The sequence below is a fragment of the Candoia aspera genome, chromosome 2 (genome assembly GCF_035149785.1).
Source record: "Candoia aspera isolate rCanAsp1 chromosome 2, rCanAsp1.hap2, whole genome shotgun sequence".
Classification (NCBI taxonomy): domain Eukaryota; kingdom Metazoa; phylum Chordata; class Lepidosauria; order Squamata; family Boidae; genus Candoia; species Candoia aspera.
Window position 1 is genome coordinate 165,524,237 of NC_086154.1, and position 20,066 is coordinate 165,544,302.

At 46.2% G+C, this 20,066-nt stretch overlaps 1 protein-coding gene across 2 annotated transcripts in view; it reads left to right on the forward strand.

The window, feature by feature from the left end:
* The window catches only part of IGFBP7 (insulin like growth factor binding protein 7), a 32,351-nt gene that overhangs the window by 10,467 nt on the left and 1,818 nt on the right, over positions 1-20,066 (forward strand). For both annotated transcript variants that reach the window (XM_063294753.1, XM_063294752.1), the window contains exons 2-3: positions 14,181-14,290; positions 18,857-18,973. In XM_063294753.1, coding sequence (XP_063150823.1) covers positions 14,181-14,290; positions 18,857-18,973 — 227 coding nt within the window. The remainder of the gene's footprint in view (positions 1-14,180; positions 14,291-18,856; positions 18,974-20,066) is intronic.

Sequence of the window (20,066 nt, forward strand, 5' to 3'; positions counted from 1 at the left end):
GCACGGGAGGCGGGGGGGGCCTGCGGGGGGGGGGGTTTGGTTTGCTGACCTTGGTTGTGGTTTGTCGGGGTATGCCCGGTGAAATGCTCTGGTCAGGTCAGGCGCGTTAACGTTGTGCGCCGCCACCCATTCCGGGTGGGGGAAGTGTTTCCACCTGACCAGATAGTGTAGAGTTCCTCGTTGCTTGCGGGAGTCGAGAATGTCCCTTATCTCGAAGTGGTGTTGCCCGTCGATCATCACCGGTGCGGGCTGTGGCGTGCTTGGGTGCCATCGGGAGGTGGTTGCCGGTTTCAGGAGGCTGGTGTGGAACACCAGGTGGAGTCTCCGGAGGTTGTGTGGCAGGTCCAAGCGTATTGCTACCGGGTTCACTATTTGCGTGACTCGGAACGGCCCGATGTACTTAGGCCCCAGTTTTTTCGAGGGTTGGGTTGACTTTAGGAACTTGGTGGATAGATAGGCCATATCCCCCGCCTGGAACGTCGGTTGTTGGCGCCGGTGCTTGTCGGCCTGCTCTTTGTAGGCTGCCTGTGCATCCTTCAGCGCCGCCGTGATTACTGGCCATGCTTCCGCGATCTTCCATCCCCAGTCGCTAGCGTCCACCTGGGGTTCCGGGGGTTGAGGTAGCTCCGGTATGGGGACGAAGTCGCGCCCCGAGACTACTTCGAACGGAGTTTTCCCCGTGCTCGTGTGGACGGCGTTGTTGTATGCGACTTCGGCGAACGGGAGCAGTTCAGCCCAGTCGTCTTGGTGGTAGTTAGTATATGATTGTATGAATTGCTCTAAGGTGGCATTAAGAACCTCTGTGGCTCCGTCCGTCTGGGGGTGCCAAGCCGTAGATAGGGCCTGTTGGGTCCCCGTCAGCTTCAGGAAGGCCCGCCAGAATTTGGAGGTGAACTGTGTGCCCCTGTCGGTCACCACACGTGCGGGACATCCGTGTAGCCTGTACACGTGGATGAGGAAGAGTTTGGCTAGCTGTTGTGAGGATGGGACCGACGTGCAGGGGATGAAGTGGGCCTGCTTTGAGAAGTAGTCCTTCACCACCCAAATGGCCGTTTTCTTCTGGCTGGGTGGGAGGTCCACTATAAAATCCATAGAGATTTCCTCCCATGGGCGGGAGGGTTCTGCCACCCGTTGCAATAGCCCCGCGGGTTTGCCTGGTGCCCGTTTGGCCCTAGCGCACGTTGGGCAGGACGCTACGTAGGTTTTTACGTCTCGCCTGAGCGCGGGCCACCAGAATTGACGCCGTGTTAGGTGTAGGGTCTTGAGGAACCCAAAGTGTCCCGCTTGCTTGGCGTCGTGTGACCTATGCAAGATCGCCTGGCGTTGCGAGTCCGGGACGTAGATTCTGCCTTCCCCCCATGCCAGGTCCTGTGCCATCGTTACCTTGTCGGGGTTTGCCAGGAACCAGGGGTCGGTTTTGAGGGCGGCGGCGAGGTCCGTGCGCATTCCCCCTGGTAGTTGCGGTTGGCTTCTTCCAGTCGCCGGTTGTCCCACCGTCGGCTGCGCCGTAGAGTCGAGCTGCCTCCGCGCGCCGCTTCGGGTGGTCACGGCCATCCCCAGTTGCGAGGCGGATAGGACCGTCCCAATGGTGTCTGGGGCAGGCTCTTCGTCTTGGGGCAGTTGGGAGAGGGCGTCGGCCAGGAAGTTCTTTTTGCCCGGCATGAACTTCAGCTGGAAATTAAAGCGGCTGAAGAATTGGGCCCATCGGACCTGTTTTGGGCTAAGGCGTCTAGGCGTTCGTAGGGCCTCGAGGTTCCGGTGGTCAGTCCAGACCTCGAATGGTTGGGTGGCTCCCTCGAGTAGGTGTCGCCATGTCTCTAGTGCCGATTTCACCGCGAAGGCTTCTTTCTCCCAGACGTGCCATCGCCTCTCTGTCTCGGAGAACTTCCTTGACAGGTAGGCGCATGGTTTCAGGAGTCCCGTGGGGTCTTTCTGTAGCAGGATGGCTCCCAGGGAGAAGTCTGAGGCGTCGGCTTGGACCACGAACGGCCGTTCTGGGTCCGGGTGCGCGAGGATTGGCTCCGTAGTGAACAGCGCTTTCAGCTTGTTGAATGCGGTCTGGCACGCGGGAGTCCAATTCAGCACTGTGCCTGGGTTCTTGGCGCGTCGGGTGTCCCCCACCCCTTTGGTTTTGAGGAGGTCCGTTAAGGGGAGGGCTATCTCAGCGAACCCCCGGGCGAATGACCTGTAAAAATTCGCGAATCCGAGGAAGCTCTGTAGTTGGCGTCTGTTGCGGGGCCGCTCCCAGTTTAGCACCGCTTCGACTTTTGCGGGGTCCATTTCGATGCCGTCCCCGGAGATTCGGTACCCCAGATAGTCTAGGCGCTCTTTGTGAAACTCGCACTTTGTAGGCTTGGCATAGAGCTGCGCCCTTCTGAGCTTGTCGAGGACTTGCCTGACTAGGGTCACATGTTCCTCATGCGTTTTTGTGTAAATAAGGATGTCGTCGATGTAGACCAGGACCCCTTTGAACAGATGTTCATGCAGTACCTCATTGATGAGCTGCATGAACACCCCAGGGGCCCCCGCGAGTCCGAAGGGCAGTACTTTGTACTGGAAGGCGCCTAGGGGGCAGTTGAACGCCGTCTTCCATTCGTCCCCCTCCCTGATTCGGATGCGATAGTACGCCTCGCGAAGGTCCAGTTTGGAAAAGACTTTGCCCGTGGACAGGTGGGCGAGCATGTCCTTCACCAGGGGTAAGGGGTATTTGTTGGACAGGGAAGCCGCGTTTAGGCCCCGGTAGTCGGTGCAGAGCCGTAGGGTCCCGTCTTTCTTCTCCCGGAATAAGACGGGGGCTCCGACCGGTGAGCATGCTGGCTCTATGAATCCCCTGTCTAGGTTTTTATCGATGAACTCCCGGAGGGTTGCCATCTCCTTCGGGGTCATCGAATAGATCTTTGGTCTAGGTAAGGGGACGTCGGGCAGTAGGTCGATCCGGCAATCCGTCTTGCGGTGGGGGGGTAGTTGGTCAGCTTCTGCCTCTCCGAAGACCTCGGAGAAGTCGGCGTATTGTTCTGGTAGGTCTGCTGTGGTAGCGGCGTTGTCTTGTGTGGTCGCCTCCGCTCGTCCTACCGTGGGGTTGGTTCTACCCGCTGGAACCGGTGCTCTATACTCGCCGTCGCCGAATGTGAAGGTGCGGGTCTCCCAGTTGATCCGCGGGTTGTTTGTCGCGAGCCATGGCATCCCCAGGACTGCAATGGGCCGTCCGATGTGCGTGACTACGAACGATGTGCGCTCGGTGTGAGTGCCCATTTGCAGGGTGACCGGCTCGGTTTGTAGCGTGGCTGGTTTCCCTCCCGCTGTAGAGCCGTCCAGCTGGTGGAATGCCAGCGGCGTGGGGAGGGGGAAGCAGTGGAGGTCGAGTTTGGCGACTAGGTCGGGGTGGATGAGGTTTTTTGAGCACCCAGAGTCCACTAGTGCCGCGGCCGTGGTGGCTCCGTTGCCGGCAGAGAGTTTAATTGCTGCCATTATTACGGGGCTTTCGTCGTTTCGTCGAGGTGGTCCGCGCTGTTGTCCCACCGCCTGCCTCGCCACGCGTTTCAGGGCAGGCGGTGAGCATTTCCCGCCGGCTGGTCGGGGTCTGCGTTGTCCTCTTCCCCCCAGTAAGCGTCCCAGCCCTCCTCTGGTGTCGCTGTGGCCACGGTCATTCGGCGGTGAGGGGGCGGCCCCAGGTTGGGTGGTTTGGGGCTAATTTTCGGGGTGGGTTTGGGCGCGCTGGTCGGCGGTCGGTTGGCGAAGCAATCCACCGTCTTGTGCCCTAATTTGCCACACCTCCCGCAGGGCTCCCGGTTGAACTTCTTTTTTGGGTATATGGGGCCGCCCATGCCCCCGTGTGGTGCGGGTACCTTTTTCCCGGCATAGTTTGTGTCTTCCGTGGTTGTCATGAGGAAGGTGCGGTGCGCGTGTTCGGCTTTCCCCGCGAGGTGGATCCACCCGTGTAGCGTTTCTGGGTCGTCGCGGTAGAGGGCCCATTGGAGAACATCACGGTTGAGCCCCCTTTTGAACATTTCCAGCAGGGTGGTCTCGGACCAGTCACTGACCTTCCCCGCGAGGGCTTTGAACTCCAGGGCGTAGTCAGGGACCGTGCGTGTGCCCTGTTTAAGTCTTTGGAGTGCGCTTTTCGCCCTTACTTTGGCTAGGGGGTCTTCGAAGTAGTTTTTCATCTCATTGATGAAAGCAGGGAAGGTGGCGAGGGCGGGGGAGCTGGACTCGTACAGTTGGACGTACCAGTCCGCCGCCCTGTCTTGGAGTTTGATCGCCACGGCGGCGATCTTGTCGGCCTCGGAGTCATAGGAGTGTCCGTGCCTCCCCATGAACTCCCTAGCGTTCGTAACGAAAAACGAGAGTTTTGTGGGGGTCCCATCGAAGAAGATGGGGAAGTCCTTTGGGGCCCGGGCGTTTTGTGCGGCCCCGCCTCTCGCTTCCCGGGGTGTGGTGTCGGCCGCCTGTGCCGTCTTGCTGACCCTCCGCTGGCCCGTGTGGGTTCGGTGCTTCGCTCGGGGTGTGGGCCTGTGCGGGGACGTCGTTGGGTGGCGCGGGGGGCATAAGCGACTGGAGCATGGTCCGGAGTTCCGTCAGTTGAGCCCGCATGGCCGCGAGTTCAGCTCGTGCCTCCTCGTCCACAGCCCGCGCCGCCGCTGGGGCCGGTTCCGTTGGCGCGTCCTCGGGGGTGGGTTGCCGGCGGGGTTCATCGTCCCTCTGCCGCGGGTCCGCTTCCTCCGCCGTCTGCTGGGTGTCTCCGTCGTCCTCCTCCGTGTTGACCGCCGTTGGGCTGTCGCTCCACGCCCGTTGCTGGGGTGCGATGTGGGGCGCGGGGTCCTCCGCTGGTTTCGGAAGTCGTGCTGCTCCCTCCCGCGGTCGGGTTGCCTCCGTCGCCATCTCCCCTTGGGGTTGGAGCTGAGGCTCGGGTCGGGTGGGGTGGGCGTCCATGGCTCCGGGAGTCCGCGGTGCCTCTGGCCTTGGTCGGTCCTCCTCTGTCTCTTGCCGCGCGGCTCGCCCTCCTTGCCCGCGCCGCTCCGGCCTCATCTTGCTGGTCTTCTCGCCGTCTACTCCTCCCGCGGCTCGTTGTCGTCCGGTGGGGCTCGGCGAGGCTGAGTTTATGACTCTCAGCTTTATGTCATGCGCTGCCTGCCTCTGAATAACACTCAGACACTGGTTCGTTGATCAGGCTCTGATTTATTTGCAGGGCAGGTACAGCGTTGGTAGAAAAAAGCTGAGAGTGACAGGAGCGCGCCGGTGCGGGGTTTAAATACCCCGCGCCGGTCAGCGCCCCCTCGCTCGCGGTCACGTCACCCCCCTTTGTCCAATACGTTGCCCTGCCGGTGGGTGAGGGTTTCCGGGATCGCCCATCATCAGGTTTTCCATTCCTCTGCTGATTGCTTTCAGCTGGGCGATCCCCGTTGTATTGGCGCTGATGGCTTGGGTGTGCTCCGTGATCCGTTTAGTTATTGTTTGTTGGCCGTTAGTCGTTGTGGGTTGATGGCTACTTATCTTGCACCCCTTCACCTATTTCCTTGCCATTGTCATGTGTGCCATCGCGCTGATGACTTTAGCTCAACGGCACTCATGACACTGGGTGACCTTGGGCCGGTCATTCTCTCTCCGCCCTAGGAAGGAGGCAAGGGCATACCACTTCTGAAGAACCTTGCCAAGAAAACTGCAGGGACTTCTCTAGGCAGTCTCCAAGAATTGGACACAATTGAACAGATTAAAAAATAAGTAAAGGAAAAAACAAGGCATTTATCCTCTTGACAAAAAAAGAAAAAATTCTGGGAACTAATAAAAGAGACATTTGGTAGACAAATTTAGTCACTCTTCCTCGATGGAGAACTCTTCCAATCTGTCAGATTCCAAGTCCACTTATCCATAGCTATCATGGCCAATAGAGCTGTGATGGGAACTGCAATCCAACATATTTGGAGGAATACAGATTGCGGAAAGCCACCTTTGCGTTCATCTGCATTAGAGAGGACAATACTCCATAGCTATTTTCCAGTGATCTTCTGTCAGGATTAGTAACTGATTACTGTATATCAATTAAGCTTGTTTTTAAGCCTCGTCATAAAATTTACATAGCCACTATATTTTAGTGCTTACCTCAGGCTTCAATTAACAATCATATTAGCAGCACAAAATCTGACTTTGTAGTGATAGGGCAGTGGTGATACCTGTGCAAGTATTCAGAATAGGCTTTTGGAAAAGATTATTAATGTTTAAACCTTCTAATTCAACATTTAGTTTTGTCACTTATATCTTGCTGCTCTTATCACTCAGATGCAATGATAATGTGTCTCTATTCACATTACAGTAGTGAAATTGGTACTGTATGCATCTTTTGCCTGATTGTTGCTCTGATCTTGGGCAGAGCTTTCATACTTCTGCTTAAAATTCCCTGAAGCTATGGGTCTCAAAGAATGTGCCTTATCAGATGTGGTATCATCCTGATCTGTTAGATCTGATGTCTTTATTTCTCCAATCAGCCTAGTAGTTGATATCAAACAGAAGGTTACTTTCAGACTCACTGAGAAAAAGAATATTAGATGTATTTTGAATACATGGTGTGGGCAGATAAATTGTAGAGAGACACAGACCTCCAGTAGCTCAAGCCAGAGCTTGGTTGTAAGCAGTTGAAACTCTGCCTGAAGTCCATTAACCCATGGATGAAGAGTTATGGGTGGACCACAGGTGGCAACCCAATACTGTACCTCAAATCGCACCACTGAAATTTGGCAAAATAGCAGGATTTGGGGCACATTTTTAGGATTTTGCAGTGTTTTAAGGATGGAAATATGAGAACTTTGTATCTGAGAGGCCTCTCTGTCTCTCAGATCCTTCTTTAGCACCCACTACACATTTGAAAATGGACAAAAATCCCATATTCCTTCCAGCAACATTATGGTGTCAACATATGGATTTGTGTTGCCTTTCAGAAGGTTGAGAGGTTGAGTTGTAGTCACTGAACCCGCAAATACTGCCTTTTTTGCCTTAGGCCCACATTCCATACTTCCTTCAGGCTTGAATCCAAACAGCTTAACCAAGTGAAAATAAAATTATTGCCCATTTCCCATATGTATTGAACCGTGACCCCATTAGGGTATAGTAAGGCCTTAATCAGAAATTTGTATGTCTTTCCTGGGAATCACCCATGAAGCTTTAAAACCCCTCCAGCTGAACTGCTTCACACAAGTATACATAACTTGGATCTGGTACACAGTAATATGCAGCTGCTTGGAAGCAGCTTGAATATCTTCTTGCATCATTATAAAACCATACCAAAGTGAAAAATATGGTTATTTGGGGCTATTTTTCCCTGTTTTAAAAGCATTATTGTCATCCTCATGGGATAGGAAATGCCACTTATGGAACAATTCCACAAACAGCAGGATGTTAGTGGAGCACTGGCATCCTGTTGTGTTGCGCTCAGAGCCATAACTGTAAAAGGCTACACTGTTCTGCATCATCAGCTGTTCTTCTACTGAACAAGGCACAGGAAAGGCAAACAAATTCTTTGGTACCAATGACAACTCTTCTGTGAACCTGTTCACCTGCGCGTTGCAGAGAAGCATTGCTTTTTTCACTTGGCCTTTATCATCCAGCAGAGCTATGAAGGTCCTTGCTTCATTGACTCTCCACATTCTCTCAAGTCCAAGTTTTGATATGGAAAATCCCATATGAATGTATTCAGTTGCATTCTCTCTAGACAGGACTCCTAATTGAAATATCCATTTTACTTGAGTAAGGCATAGTTTGTGAGACTTTCCCCATTAATTGTTTTACTGAGAATGTAAAAAGAATAAGCAGGAACAGTATTCTCTATTCTTCTCATCCCTGCTTTTTGGAACAAAACAAACCCTTCCTACCAATATTAAGACACTTGAAGAACAAAGATACACATATTATCGTAGAGGAGAATGGGGGACAAATACTGATTCTAGCTAGTTTGTCATATTTAAAATCTCAGAAACAATGTTTGCCCCATTGGTGATTCTTCCACCCTTCAGGTATTATTGCCCATTGCCAAGATCAGGGTGAGTGTTAATCAAAGTCATCTTATTTGAATAGCATAATGAACTCCTAGGAAGATCCTTTTTGTTCTGATTCCTGGTTATTTCTGCTTGTTCCTCTAATTATGGCTAACTCACTGGGCTGATTTGAGATCAATCTGAATTCTGTTGTAGATTTTATTTATTTATATTACAATTCATGCACCTCACAACTTTCTCCCCTAATTTATCTTATCTTCAATAAATGTGCACTTATATTAGGACTGTAGGACTGATACGCATTCCTTTGCAATTTTCAGGGAGACACCTCGACTGCTTATAGCCTACTCAGTTTATCTAATTTTGTATAAGGGAAAGTAAGTAGAAGCAGGCCAAGTAATCCCAGACAGCTTAATGTTTCATATTCCTGGAGACTTCCCTTTTTCAGTATTGGAGAAATAAATAGTGGCAACCTTATTCTAGTAGTTAAATCCTATGCCTTATGGCCTACCTTACAAGGAGGTCAGATGATGGGATAGAAATGGGACCTCCCTTTCTTATTATAAGAACATATGTGTATGTTCAAAACATATAGTAAATGTTTTGACAGGCAGCAGTTGTTCTAAAGTCATGGCACCTGGTCGGAAGGATTGTTCTATTTTTATTCTGTTTTTATTGGTTGTTGTGAGTTGCCTAGGATCACTATGTAAGATAGGCAGTCATATAAAATAAAATAAAATAAAATGTTGGCAATCTTAACTGCAGACCAAAGTATACTAATAGTAAGGCAAGTCCAAACCATGTGAGTTAAACAAATATTTGTTGTAGTAATTTCCTTTTAAGATCAAAAAGGACTAATTTCTCAAAAATATTCAAAAGTGGTATAAATAATACCAATTTCATCAACTTCTTTTCTATAAAGACTGCAGGCCTCAGTTAATATTTCCAAGGGTTTTGGAATTTCAGAGGCAGCAGTAACACCAGGACCAAGAAATATTCATATTATATAAATTTCCAAGAAGCACTTTAAGGCAGTGTTTCTCAACCTCAGCAACTTTAAGATGTGTGGACTTCAACTGCCAGGATTCCCGAGCCAGCCTGCCCCACCTTGATTCTCTTTGGTATAATGGCAGATAGGGGAGAAAGAGAATCTTTGTCAAGCTTTCGAGATTTTGTCTTCATACTCTGCATCAATAACGGAAAGTTTTAGTAGTTGAAGATGACTTTAAGCTGCCTTGCTTCTGGCTAGGGATGCGATGAAGGCAACACGTTCTTTAAAATAATTAGTGAGGCATCTTTGGGCCATTCTTAATGGGAATGAGGATGAGCCCTTTGTCTATCAGCATGTTTCTGAAACTGTGTTCCACTCAACACTAGAGCTCCCCAAACAATTGTTCCATGAAGACCTTTAATGGCTTTTTCCATGGAAAGGGGGTTTTCAGCTCTCACGATAACCAAGACCAGGTAACCTACCAGGCAGAATATTGAAATGACTGTGGGGCTTCCTTTAACAAACAAATCATGCATATTTCATATTAAGTATTAATGATGTATATTTCACACTTTAATATGAAACATACATTTGTTTTAAAGTTTTTCTTATTTTTCCCCTATTTTAAAAAAGAAACAATCATTTGATGTTCTCGTAAGAGTGCAAGGGAGAGAGTGCTTGGTGTTTCTTGGTGTTGAAAAGTTTCAGAAATAACAATCTATTTGCAAACCGGAGTTACAGTAGACCCAGTTTAACAACATACCAATTTCACTATTGAGAGCCAGTTTAGTGTAATGGTTAAGGCACCAGGCTAGAAAGTGGGAGACTGGGAGTTCTAGTCCCGCCTTAGGCACAAAGCCAGCTGGGTGACCCTGGGCCAGTCACTTTCTCTCAGCCCTAGGAAGCAGGCAATGGCAAGCCACTTCTGAAAAACCTTACCAAGAAAACTGCAGGGACTTGTCCAGTCTCTGAGAATTGGACATGACTGAAGGGATTTTTTTTAAAAAATCACTATTAAATATACACTGCCTAAGGATCAGTGACCAAAATGCTTATTATAGGAATATAATAGCTCTCAGGGGGAAATGGATATAATGTTCATCATACAAAAGTCACTAATTTCAGAGTCCTGAGAATTTTTTGGTTTCCCAGACTTCAACTATGCATATTTTAATTTCCCAGAGAGATCCCAGCAGGTCTGAATTCTTTTTCGCCTTGGGAAGGCTGCACAGTAGATCATAGGCTCCTTTATGATTGTAGATGGAACAAGGAGCTGTCCCCAGCTACTTAAAGTATTCCAGATGCCTTAGGCATTGTATTTAAATTAAATAGAACTAAAAGATATAGGAGAATCTGTTGCACTTTTCAACATTCATTAATCTTTCATCTAGTTCCCCCCAAATCAAGACTTTTAGATATGGCAACAAAAGGGCAACTTGTGCAACAGCCCTTTCCAGAGCTCAGTTGAAGGGCCATCCATCAGTCTTTGGGTAGCAAACTATACCAGCCTACCATTTGTTGTCACCACTATACTTGCCTGTCCCTGTAGCCTCTGCCCTGGCTTGCTGCTGAATGGTGGCGTTCTGCTATGGAGGTTATAGAACGTGTTAAGCAAAGCCATTTCTTAAAGAACTATGATTGGCAGATAGTCTTCACAGAAGGCTAGACCACAGGGTTAGCAATCAGTCAAAATTTCACCACATGTACAAGCCTGCTGGATGGCCAATCACTGGGCCGGGGAGTTGCTTAGTAAAGTAGAAAAAATGGTCCACTTTACCAGGCAGCCTTCTTCTACTTGCTCATTCCCTCAAGGGAGAAGGAAGGGAGGGAGGCAGAGTGGGGGGAAGGGGACCTGTGCCAGACAAAATTCTGTGGACAGGTACCAGGAAACAGTGAATATTCTTTCTCACTGTGCTTCTGTGCTGTAGTAATTGAAAAGAGGGTAAACTGTCCTCAGCAACTCTTGGGAATCACTGATTTCTGGAAATGAGATTTGGACAGAGGAGAGAAAGAGAATCAGTATTATATTTAAAAATTATCAATATATTAATGGGAAATACACATGCAGATGCTTTTAGATTTCTGCTTTGTCTGAAATCTTCAGAACTAGATTTTAACTGACAGGATCTCTAAGTTGCAGGTTTCAGGCCAAGAACTTCAAGTGGGCCTTCTGCTCATTGAGGTCTTTCTCACCAGAGTTGCTGGGAGCTAAAATGGGGATTGTGAATTCATGGTGTTTTGTGGTGTTATTTGTAGATCATTCTGAGCTCTGGAGAAAGAAACATAAGCCATTTTTACAACACACAACACAGTCTTCTCCTAAATATTTGTACACATGATATATTTGGACTGGAAGCCCCTGGAACTAAATTCCAGCGGAGAGTGAAATGTGAATGGGTACTGTAGAAGAAATTAGCTTTTCATTAGTCTTTTTAAATGAGGGGAGAGGGGTACATTTCTGTTTTCTTGAGGCATGAGATGGTTTTCATCCAGTCCTGCCTATAGCATCGGTCACATCTTCTTTTTGAGGATAATATGACTGAGCACATGTCAATATCAGCAGTTGTTCTAAGATACTTACCAAATGGGCAAATTAGACAAAAAGCCCCGAACTAGGTCACGTTGCTTTCATGGAAATCTCCTCTCTCTACCCAGCCTCTTAGATAGAGCAGCTTGGCTCATGATGCTTGGATCCTTTGGGTTGGCAGCAATTTCTCCTGGAGAAAACTGGCTGATTTGAATTGGAAGGTCTGTCTCTTCCCATGGTAATAATACACTCCAGGGACATATTTCCTCGCCAGTGCTGAAGGAGATCACAGCAGAATAGAACAAAAGGTCACAGCGATGCAGCTTCAGCTGAGCCAAAGAAAAATTTAGTGATTCTAGCCAACAATCTCAAGAACACAAGATTGTCTCATACTGCATAAAACTTGATCTTAGGATAAGAAGTCTCCTTTTCTTTAGAACTTAGAACTGAGTTCTAGAACTAAAACTTAAACAAATATTCCTTACTGAGAAAAATATAATACACATACAGGCATGTTGGTAGATGTCTCTGAATATCAATCTCCCTAAAGCACACTACAAATTTTCAAAAGAAGAGCGTATCACTGATTCCATCAAAAGCATAATACAGTAGTGCTTACAAACAGGAAACAGCCTTTCCTTTTTGCTATTTCAGTTCTGCTGCTTAGGTGAATCTGAGGCTTTAAGCAAGAGATGCAATAGATTTCTTTTCATGATTTAGGAGCAAATTGGGCATTGCTCAGTCAGTAGGTCTGAATATTACTTCCAGGGTACTTGTAGGACCACCTGTCCCCTACGGTTTCTGCCCATCCTACTAGATGTGGCATGGTGGGCATGGTCTGGGTCCCCTCAGAGAAGCCGTGTCACCTGATGGTGCCTCAGAAGCATGCCTTCTCTGTCATGGCACCTGCATTATGGAACAGCCTCCCCCCAAGATACTGATAGCCCTGACCCTATTGGTCTTCAAGAAAGCAGTGAAGACCTGGCTTTTCCCTTAGGCACTGGGGCTAGGATGGTTGCTGCATGGATGGAAGATTTTATTGGGGTCTTAACATAGTTTATTGTTTTAAATTGGCTTTTTTAATTGTACTGTGTTTTTATTTTGTTTGCCATCTAGAGTTCCTTGTGGTAGATGAGTGGCTATATACATTTGGTAAATAAATAGATGGCTATGGCTGTCAGCTACTAGATACCCATCCAGAACAGGTTTTTGATCCCTTTAAGGAGAAGTTTTATGAGTAGTCCAGACAAGAAGCACAAACCATGGCTACTAACACCACCTATATTGTAAGGCAACAGTAACAGAATCTTGCAAGTCTCTTAGCTCTTCTCTCTTCCTTTACTTTCCAGAAAACTAGGGAGGGTCTCTTCTGAAATGCTTCCCATACCCCTTTTCCTTCTGTGGGCTGAGATACCTTTTGCATGACGTTTGTCTAGGCTGCAGCTCTTCCTCCTGTCTCCCAAGGTCATTCCCACACACCATTACAGAGCAATAGTTGGGCTCAGCTTTAGTTTTTGAAACTTTGTAGAACAAAAAAACAGTGTCAGGGAAGTGTCCTGAGTAGTTGCTTGTTGTTTTAAGAGCAAAGAGTGTTTTCCTTTAAGGACTGAAGGTGGGGCATTTAAGTTTTGAAATGTCATAACAGAAGTCCCTGAAACAATCTGTGTCAATATTTAGCTTCCTGTTGGGAAGTCAGCTATGGGCTTGAAGGATCATTATGTATGGATTGTTCTCTGTCAGTGGTCAGCGCCCTGTGTTGATGCTTATGTTTGCAAATATTTCATGCTTATGACCAAGACCATAGTATAGGTTTGTGTGAGCTTTCTGGGTCGTAGAGGAGAGTTGAAAAGCACCTGTACATAAATAGGATACAAGACACAGCACTTTGGTCCTCATTAGCATTATGTGTATCTCTCACTCACATCTTTATCTTTCCCTCACTTGTTTTTTGAAGCTACATACTTCCTCACTCATTCCCCCTCCCTTTTTTTAATGTTTAAATCCACTGTGATTTGTACAGCTCCCTTTTCATTGGTCAGGATGAGTACTTTGACTTTGATCTCTAAGATTAGTTACTATGTATTAAGACCCAAAAGAGGAAGCATTGGCAGGTGGAGGTGATCTTCTCAACATGTCAAGCAACCCCTGTCAGAATTCTCTCAACTGCAAGAGGGGAACAGCATCCCCTCACTCTGCTTCTGGATTCCCACAACAACATAGCTGCCTGCCTGATTATTTTGGGGGGACTCAAAAACAAGTACTCAAACAGTTCTTCTATTTTGAAGTAGTTTTTATTAGTATCAGGGGAAATTACCATTCTTTTGAGGGCAGTTACAAGACGTAGTCCAAAAGCCAAAGAACTTCTTCAGGTGCCCCCAAGGTCCCAGGCTGTCCTGAATGAGAACCCCCTCCCATTTGAAGAGCAGACCAGAGCCATCTCTCAAATCCATATCACAAGCTGCTTCCAAAAGTCCTCTCCATGTCTAAAGCAAGGAGCTAGAGAATCAGAAGGCTAAATCTTCTCAGGGCACATGAAACTAGTTGAGTCTTTGGCTTCTGAGTATGGTCACCAGATAAGAGAGAGGGATTGGTTTCTGGTGGGCAATCTTTGGTTAATAATAAAGTCATTCTTCAGTTTCGTAAATTCATGCATATGCTGATTACTCTTTTTTATTTCTAGGCCCATCCATTGTGACCCCCCCTAAAGACATCTGGAATGTCAGTGGGGCCCAGGTTTATCTGAGCTGTGAAGTCATTGGAGTTCCAACTCCAATTCTCACCTGGAACAAGGTTAGTAGCAACTGGGACAAGTTCTGAAGATGATCTGCCAGAAGATTCTCTTGGCAGGCTTCATTAGAATAAATGAGTGCCATGCCAGCACCCGGCCAAGTTCATGCCACAAAAGTGAAGGGCACACCCAGGTTCCCCAGCACAAGGACACTTTTATTGCAGTGGGTCCTACGCAGAACTCCCTGAAGGGCTGGGCTGTTTGTGATGCTGTTTGTGAAGTAGGCCAGAATGGTATAGGTAACTGAGGGGAAAAAAAGAGAACAATTCATCAGATAAATGGCTCATTTAAAACCATTACAAGTGCATAAGGAAAAGGATTAGAATATGGCATGGTAATACATGAATTTGGGTATGTGGTAGAGGATGCATTGCCAAGCCAAAGTTTCTGTAGATCCTTGGTTTCTGTGAAGAAAACTAGTTCTGGACTCAGTTCTGTTTATCTTTTTAAAATGAGCTCTGTTATACTTCACCATATCAGGTCTTCAACAAAAGGAGCAAGTACTAAGGAACAACTCTAAAAGAACACTACTGTGTTTCAGGAGACTTTGAAACATTTCAGGCAACAAATGCAAGGGCATATTTGTGATGCAGATTTCTTTGTTGCCTGTGAGTGAATAAAATAGAGGAGCTGGAAGGGAATCGCTGCTCCTGCAGTATGAAACTAAATAATATTGATGGCCTTGACTTGGTTTGTAGTGGCTAAGAATTTGAGCCATGTGTTAGAAAGACCTTGATTCCCAAGCTGTGCCCATCTCCCTCATTTCCAGTTTCTCCTTAGACATGAGTTTAGCTTGACTTTCCTCATGAGAAGCCAGAATCTCCAGGCTGTGCTCCTGGATGTCCAGAGAAGCAGACAATTTGTAGGGTTACTGGATCTGGGCAGCAAAAATCCAGTTGATCACTGTGCATGGAACTTCCACAAATGGGAAAAGATGGCTTTAAAATCATTGACTGGGGTGCTGGCTTCGTGCTACATTTAAGCTTCATGCTATATTTTGCAAAGATGATAACTTGGGTTTAAGCAAAATTAACATCTAGTCGTAAACAAAATACTAACATCTAGCCAAACAAATTTTTATGGTTTACTAATTGTGCAGTTAGTGTGCATGGTCTGTGACAGGGTTTCTCAACCTCGGGTTCCTTGAGAGGTCACTAGGGGTTCCCTGGGAGATCATGATTTATTTAAAAAATTATTTCAAATTCAGGCAACTTCACATTAAAGAGGAAACTTTCATTCTTTATTTTTAGTTTAAGAACACAGTTGATGTGTATATACAGGCCAACACATGAAATGCATATAATCATTTTGTAACTTGTGGTCTATAATTGAGCCTGAATGTGCAGGGTTCCCAAGGCCCGAAAAGTAGTTCAAGGGTTCCTCCAGGGTCAAAAGGTTGAGAAAGGCTGGTCTGTGACAACAATTAAAGTTCAGAACTAAAGGCTTTTTTATCATCATATGTAAATTAAAGAAGTGTAAAAACATGTTTCTTTAATGTACCAGCCCTCTAACATGTAGACCAGTGTGCACTTCTGATAGCCTTAGAAGACAGAAAGCTGACAAACAATGGGGGAAATTATGTTGGGAGTAAGGAAGGCACTATGGAAGTGTTAAGCTCAATTGCTGCTGATAAAACATTCAGTGAGTAGTGTGGTGTAGTAGTTAAGGTTTCAAACTATGGCCAATGAAACCTAGGGTCTTTTCCACAACACATAATTAAACTTTGGAAGGCACTACCATGGGATGTGGGGCTGGCCACCAGCTGGGCTGGCAGCTTCAAAAAAGGGGTTGGACCAATTCATGGAAGTCATGGAGATCAATGGATATTAACCTTGATGGCCATGTGACTGCCTCTGGAGGCCTTCTGCTGGGAAACGAGTGGGCTTCCTTGTGTAGGTGGTTGGCCACCATGAGAACAGACAGCTGGACTAGATAGGCCAGGGGTCCGATCCAGCAGGGCCCTGCTTAAATCTTTATGTTGGTTTAGGTCCAACCTCAGTCATGGAAGCTCACAGGGTGATTTTGGGCCAGACATTCTCTCTCAGCCCTACTTCCCTCATAAGGTTGTTGTGGTGGGGATAAAATGAAGCAAGATCTCGTAATATAGAAATTAATTCATCTCTATATTAAGAGTTGAATTAAATTAATAAATATACAATTTAAATATAATTGCCTTGAACTCCTGCACAAAAGGCAGGTTATAAAGCTGTAAGGAAGGGATAACTATTTTCGGAATAAGGAGAACACAAAAGGGCCTCACTTCCTAGTGGATTCCAGCTAACCAAAATTTTACAATGGAGAGGCCTAAGATACCTTCTGATTTCTCAGCATTTGATATGAAGGAGCAGGACCCAGGAAGCGTGTCTTCTTCCCCCTGCCCCTGAGATTCAAACGGCCCCTACCCTGCTTGAAAACCTGGCTCTTCCCCCAGGGATGGGTGTTGGGCCCTTTAGGTTGGATGGTGTATGAGAAATAAGGTTGTTTATTGTTTTCCCTCTGGGCAGCTGTCATCTACCTAGGTACTGTAATGTTTCTAACTTTCTTCCTTTTTTGGACTTTGTAAGCCTCCCAGAATCATTGTGGGGTCAGGCAGCCTTAGGATTGAGAGAGAAAAAAAAAGAGAGAGGGGGATGGATAGATGCCTTTGGATATGAGGTCATGGGTGCACAATGTTCAGATGCAGATTGAGACACAAAGCAACAATGGGGAGACTGAATGGAGGCTCAGCCGTTAATTGGAAGACGTAAGAATTTGGTTGCAAAAATGGGATTTCAAATAGAAACTCTTACAATGGGGCTCTTTTCCAAGGCATAGAACAGAGAGAGACAAGGGAACTACAGAGAGAAGAGAAGCAGGACTTGGTCAGTCACTTCTGCAGAGAGACCAGCTACATTTGGCTCTTCCTCAATTGTCAGAAGGAGCAACCTAATCTAGTTCAACTGTAATTTTAGGAACTGGTGCCTGTGTTGGCATCTTTCCACCCCTCCACCCCCCTCCCCCGCAGTCTTTTTTCTTAAGAGTCATGTCAGGAACCGTCTTAAAACCAGTATTTATAAATCAGTGTGGAATCCTTTTTGATTAGAGAGAGTTAAAAGAAGCTTTTAAGTTACTCAAATGTCCACCAAGAAGTGGTTGTGTTTGATTTGTGATCCCTTACAAATCCCACAATGTTCTTATTTTCATGCTTAGTCACGTTGGCCTCCAACTGATTGATTACAGGGGAACATTTTTGCCTATTCTTGGCAAGAGTATGGAAATGGGGTTTTCACTTCTCTTTCCAGCCTATAGTTTGGTATTATCTGGTGATCTCCCATCCAAGCACGAACCAGGCCAGACCTTGCCTGTCTGCCATCTGCTGGACCAACCAGCTGCTGGACCATCAGGGCTTCTTCTGGCTCTTAGTAGCTTCTAAATTATTGCCTTGCCTGACTGTTCTGGGTCAAGGAGATTGAGTGATACTGATTAAATGGCCAGCCAACAAAGATTGTACTCATTTCAGTATCCCAACTTTCTGACAATAAGCTCTTTGTCAGAGGGGTGAAATGCCTAAAAGTGCCTGTTTGGCCATGCTAGAGGGGAATGCTGGGAGTTGTAGTCTCATCTGAAGGGCACCAGATTGAGGCTGATCTAGGAGGGATTAGCAAGGCTTACATGTTGATTTTCCACAACTGGGAGTGGGTATCACATTATTTATTTAAAATATTTATATGGCTGCACACAACTCTGGGTGGCTAACAACAGTGATAAAAGCACAAGCAAAGAAAGAAAGAGATGCTTTTATTTGAACACTTGAACACACTCATTCTCTTACTTACCCAGTAAAAGGGTGACTTTCTAATGCCTAGACAGCAAAATATTATCTAGGCCAGGGTTTCTCAACCAGGATTCCACAAGAGGTCACTAGGGGTTCCCTGGGGATTACAATTTAGTTAAAAAATTATTTCAGATTTGGGCAACTTCACATTAAAGAGATAAGTTTCATTCTTTAGTTTAAGAACACCGTTGATACATACTGTACATACAGGCCTACCCATGAAACGAATAGAATAATTTTGTAACTTCTGGCCTATATTTGAGCCTGAATGTGCAGGGGTTGCCTGAGGCATGAAAAATATTTCAAGGGTTCCTTCAGGGTCAAAAAGTTGAGAAAGGCTGATCTAGGCAATAAAATGTGGAACATCTCCTCCTCCATAGTGAAAACACAAAACCAGCAGATAATTGTTTATATTCACATGGCTGCTTTTCGTTAGTCACACTGCTTACTTTCTCTTTGAGCAACTGGCAACTCTCCCTACAATATTACATAAGCAATTCATCTATTTTAAAAATGCAGTTTGTTGTACAACTCAGGAAAAAGTTGCTTTTTAAGGAAAGACTAAAGCTCATTGAGTCTCATGAAAATTCTTTTTGTGTTCTAATCAGGCCTAAGCAACCTTTTCAGTGTTGGAGGACTGAAATATTTTAACTATATGGCATATTAAGCATCCAAGTTCAGTCCTGACAAGTCCAAAACTCTTCCTCCCCCCTCTCTCCAAGTCTTTACTCCCATCCTTTCTTCTCATATACAGGTAACAAGGGGACAATATAGCATCCAAAGGGTGGAACTTCTTCCAGGAGACCGAGACAATTTAGCCATTCAGACTCGCGGTGGTCCTGAAAAGCATGAAGTGACAGGGTGGGTATTGGTAAGTAGAATTCTCTTTCAAGTTAAATTGTCATTTTGAGAATTTTGCAGCAGGTGAAGAAATAGGATTTTTCTTACCAGAAGTTGTTTGAGAGGAATGTTGGCACATCATGAGGCAATGATATGTTGGCTTTCTAGGCCTGTTGGATGATTAGCTTTCACCTAAGGCTTATTTGAGAGCCAGTCTGGTGTAGTGGTTAAGGCACCAGGCTAGAAATCGGGAGACTATGAGCTCTAGTCCTGCCTTAGGCACAAAGCCAGCTGGGTGACCTTAGGCCAGTCCCTCTCTCTCAGCCCTAGGAAGCAGGCAAGGGCAAACCACTTTTGAAAAAACCTTATCAAGAAAACTGCAGGGACTTGTCCAATCAGCCTCTGAGAATTGGACATGATTAAACGGATTTTTAAAAAAAGGCTTATTTGTATATAATGTATTATGGCTATGCCTCAACTGTCCAATTTGTATGTAAGATTAGTGAAGTGTAGGCCTATTATCTATAGGATGTACTGCCAATATTGCATCCAGATGTAGACCTCTAACAGGTCTAAGGACAGAACAAAGGCAAGCAGGAAAGCAGGCACCATTACCTTTCCCCCAGATCCATCAACATGTGTTGTAACAATTAGGGGAAGTTATGAAATACATGAATACTTCAAGGAATGTTATAAATTGCTTCCTTTTACTACTGTTGCAATTCATTCATTCTTTATATATTGCATTTGAATTTTTCATATACACTCTCTCTCTCACACACACACACACACACAGTGCTTCCTTTTTTATTATTGTCCTTAATTGCTCAGTGAAGGACTATTCACTTCCTGTCTTCCAAAGCAACATGCAAAATCCAAGTATGTTGAGTGTATTCTTGGAAGCACTTTGTGAAATGAGCTAGGTTTGTCCCATGCCATTTGTCCCTTACAAATGTAGAGGTAGTATAATTGAAAGGTACTTACTACATACAGTTTGAAACTATTGTAGCTGCTAGCCTGGATTTGCTTATCATAGGAAACATCTTCTCCCACAGGGACACTTAATACCATTTCTCCATCTCCCCCAAAATATATGCTAAGATTTTTCTGGTGAGACCCAGATA